Source organism: Trachurus japonicus, chromosome 23 (assembly GCF_045865225.1).
Source record: "Trachurus japonicus isolate A0001 chromosome 23, Traja_1.0".
NCBI classification, from domain to species: Eukaryota; Metazoa; Chordata; class Actinopteri; order Carangiformes; family Carangidae; genus Trachurus; species Trachurus japonicus.
Window position 1 is genome coordinate 13,194,291 of NC_140929.1, and position 1,915 is coordinate 13,196,205.

Below are 1,915 nucleotides of genomic sequence, written 5' to 3' on the forward strand. Positions count from 1 at the left end.
TTACGCGTTCAAAGTGGTCAACATCTGTATTACAACTGCATCTTACAAAAATGGCAGTATACTGAATTGAAAAAGGTTAGGCAAACAAATCAGGTCAAACCAGTTTTAACTTCATTTAAGGACCCAGATTTATCAGACATCTCAACTTCTACAACTATTAACTGCACAAAACCTCAACTCATTTGTTGTGGTATGTCACCTCCAATTTGAACCAAAGTAGGCTATAAGATATACTCAATATCTGGGCAAATGCAAACCATGTTTGAGTTTGGTCCCTCATTACCCTCTAACCTCTTAAACCTTTCCTTTAATCAGTGTGCGTAATAAACAATGCCCAGGCCTGTAGGCCTTACTGTATTTACTTTCTAGAATAAATAATGCCGCCTTGTTTCTTCATCAGTCACGACTCACGTGTGGGCCAGACTTGGACTAAAACCTCAAAAATAAACCTTATAGTTTTTTCTTTGACTCCAGCTGTCCATTGACCTCTCCGTTTCCCTCTCTTACATCTACATCTTTGGTGCACTTGATCCTCAGCAGGACATTGGACAGCACGTCCTGATACAGACTGAGACAGACCCAGCCAGGCAGGTAGAGGAGCGTGATGAGTCCCATGAAGTTGTGAGGATAGTGGGAGTAGTCCCACGAGCAGGCATCAAACTGCCTCAGGACCAGACCCCAGGAGAACTCCCAGGTGTAGATGAAGCAGACGTAGAGAGGGAGCCGCTGCCACGTCCTCCAGCCTCTGCTGAAGTGCAGGTGAAGGTAGAGCTTCTCCACCACGAAGCTGCAGCTGCCGTACATCAGGAAAGACCACAGAGACGTGTGTCCGCTGAGGGACCGGTCCGACTTCTCAACCAGGTTGAACACAGACGTGAAAAGCACCTCGTCCAGAAGACCGTGCATCCCGAAAAACATGAACCGCACAAAGCCGGGGAGACCCTGAGGACGAGCACGGTCCTCACCGCTGTCCTCCGCGCCGGTCTTGCCCAGGAGGTCGGTGGGACAGCACGGGTGATACTGCAGCCTCGACAGCCCCCTGTGAAACACCTGGGCGAAGTAGAGAGCCAGGATGTAGTGCACAACCAGCTGCGTCCCTGATACGACCCTCACCTGCTCTGTTAAAGTGTTGATGTTTCCGATCAGGATCTGCAGCCCGATGTAGACAGACGGGTAGAAAACAAGATGAAACACCACAGGCCGACCTCGGAAACACCTCTTCTGTGAGTAGATCTTCTCAAGCGCAAAGTGGGTCAGTGAATGCATGATGCACAGATAGGGAGAGGAAAACCCCACCAGTTTAGGGTCCCGATAGTTGAAAACCCCCTGTAACGATGACAACAGGACATCCAGAGTCACGCCATGCATCCCGTAGAAGTAAAGCCGCATCCATCGTGGCAGCTCCCGCAGCGAGTCCGCCGCGTCCGCGATCTCCCCAGTCGGTTCCTCCTGGTGGGGTGTCCGCGCCGCTTTTAGGCCACCGGCATGATCCCCCGACCGGCTGCGAGCACCGTCTCGCCACCGACTGGCCATGATCAGTCACTCTGTCTGGAGAGATTAAGCGGTCCTCTTCCTGCACATTGTTTTTCTCTTATGTTCCGCTACGACCGCGCAGTGGAGAGAGCTGCGGCTGCAAGCATCTCCAGCAACTGTACAGAGTGCCTGCTGCATTCACGTGCACCTCGGAAAAATGTGTGTTTATGAATACCGCGCTTTAGAGCTTTAAGATCCCCCGTTGAGTTTTTTTTTTTTAATGTACCTAATCAAATTAAAGTTTACTGTGCAAACAGTATTGAGATGCAATGTTCACATCTTAAAAGTTCAAGGCTATGTAATGTGGAAATGTGCAAATATAATCATTGTTTACATCCATCCTATCTGCCGAAAAGAGTCAAACATGACACACTTTATATGT

General features: G+C 49.3%; 1 protein-coding gene across 1 annotated transcript; it reads right to left on the reverse strand.

Moving 5' to 3' along the window:
- Positions 1–419: 419 nt before the first annotated feature.
- Positions 420–1,654, reverse strand: tmem229a (transmembrane protein 229A). Its single transcript, XM_085769575.1, has one exon. It carries the CDS (start codon positions 1,531–1,533, stop codon positions 451–453), a length of 1,083 nt encoding a protein of 360 aa, XP_085625701.1. The 5' UTR covers positions 1,534–1,654; the 3' UTR covers positions 420–450.
- Positions 1,655–1,915: the final 261 nt, after the last annotated feature.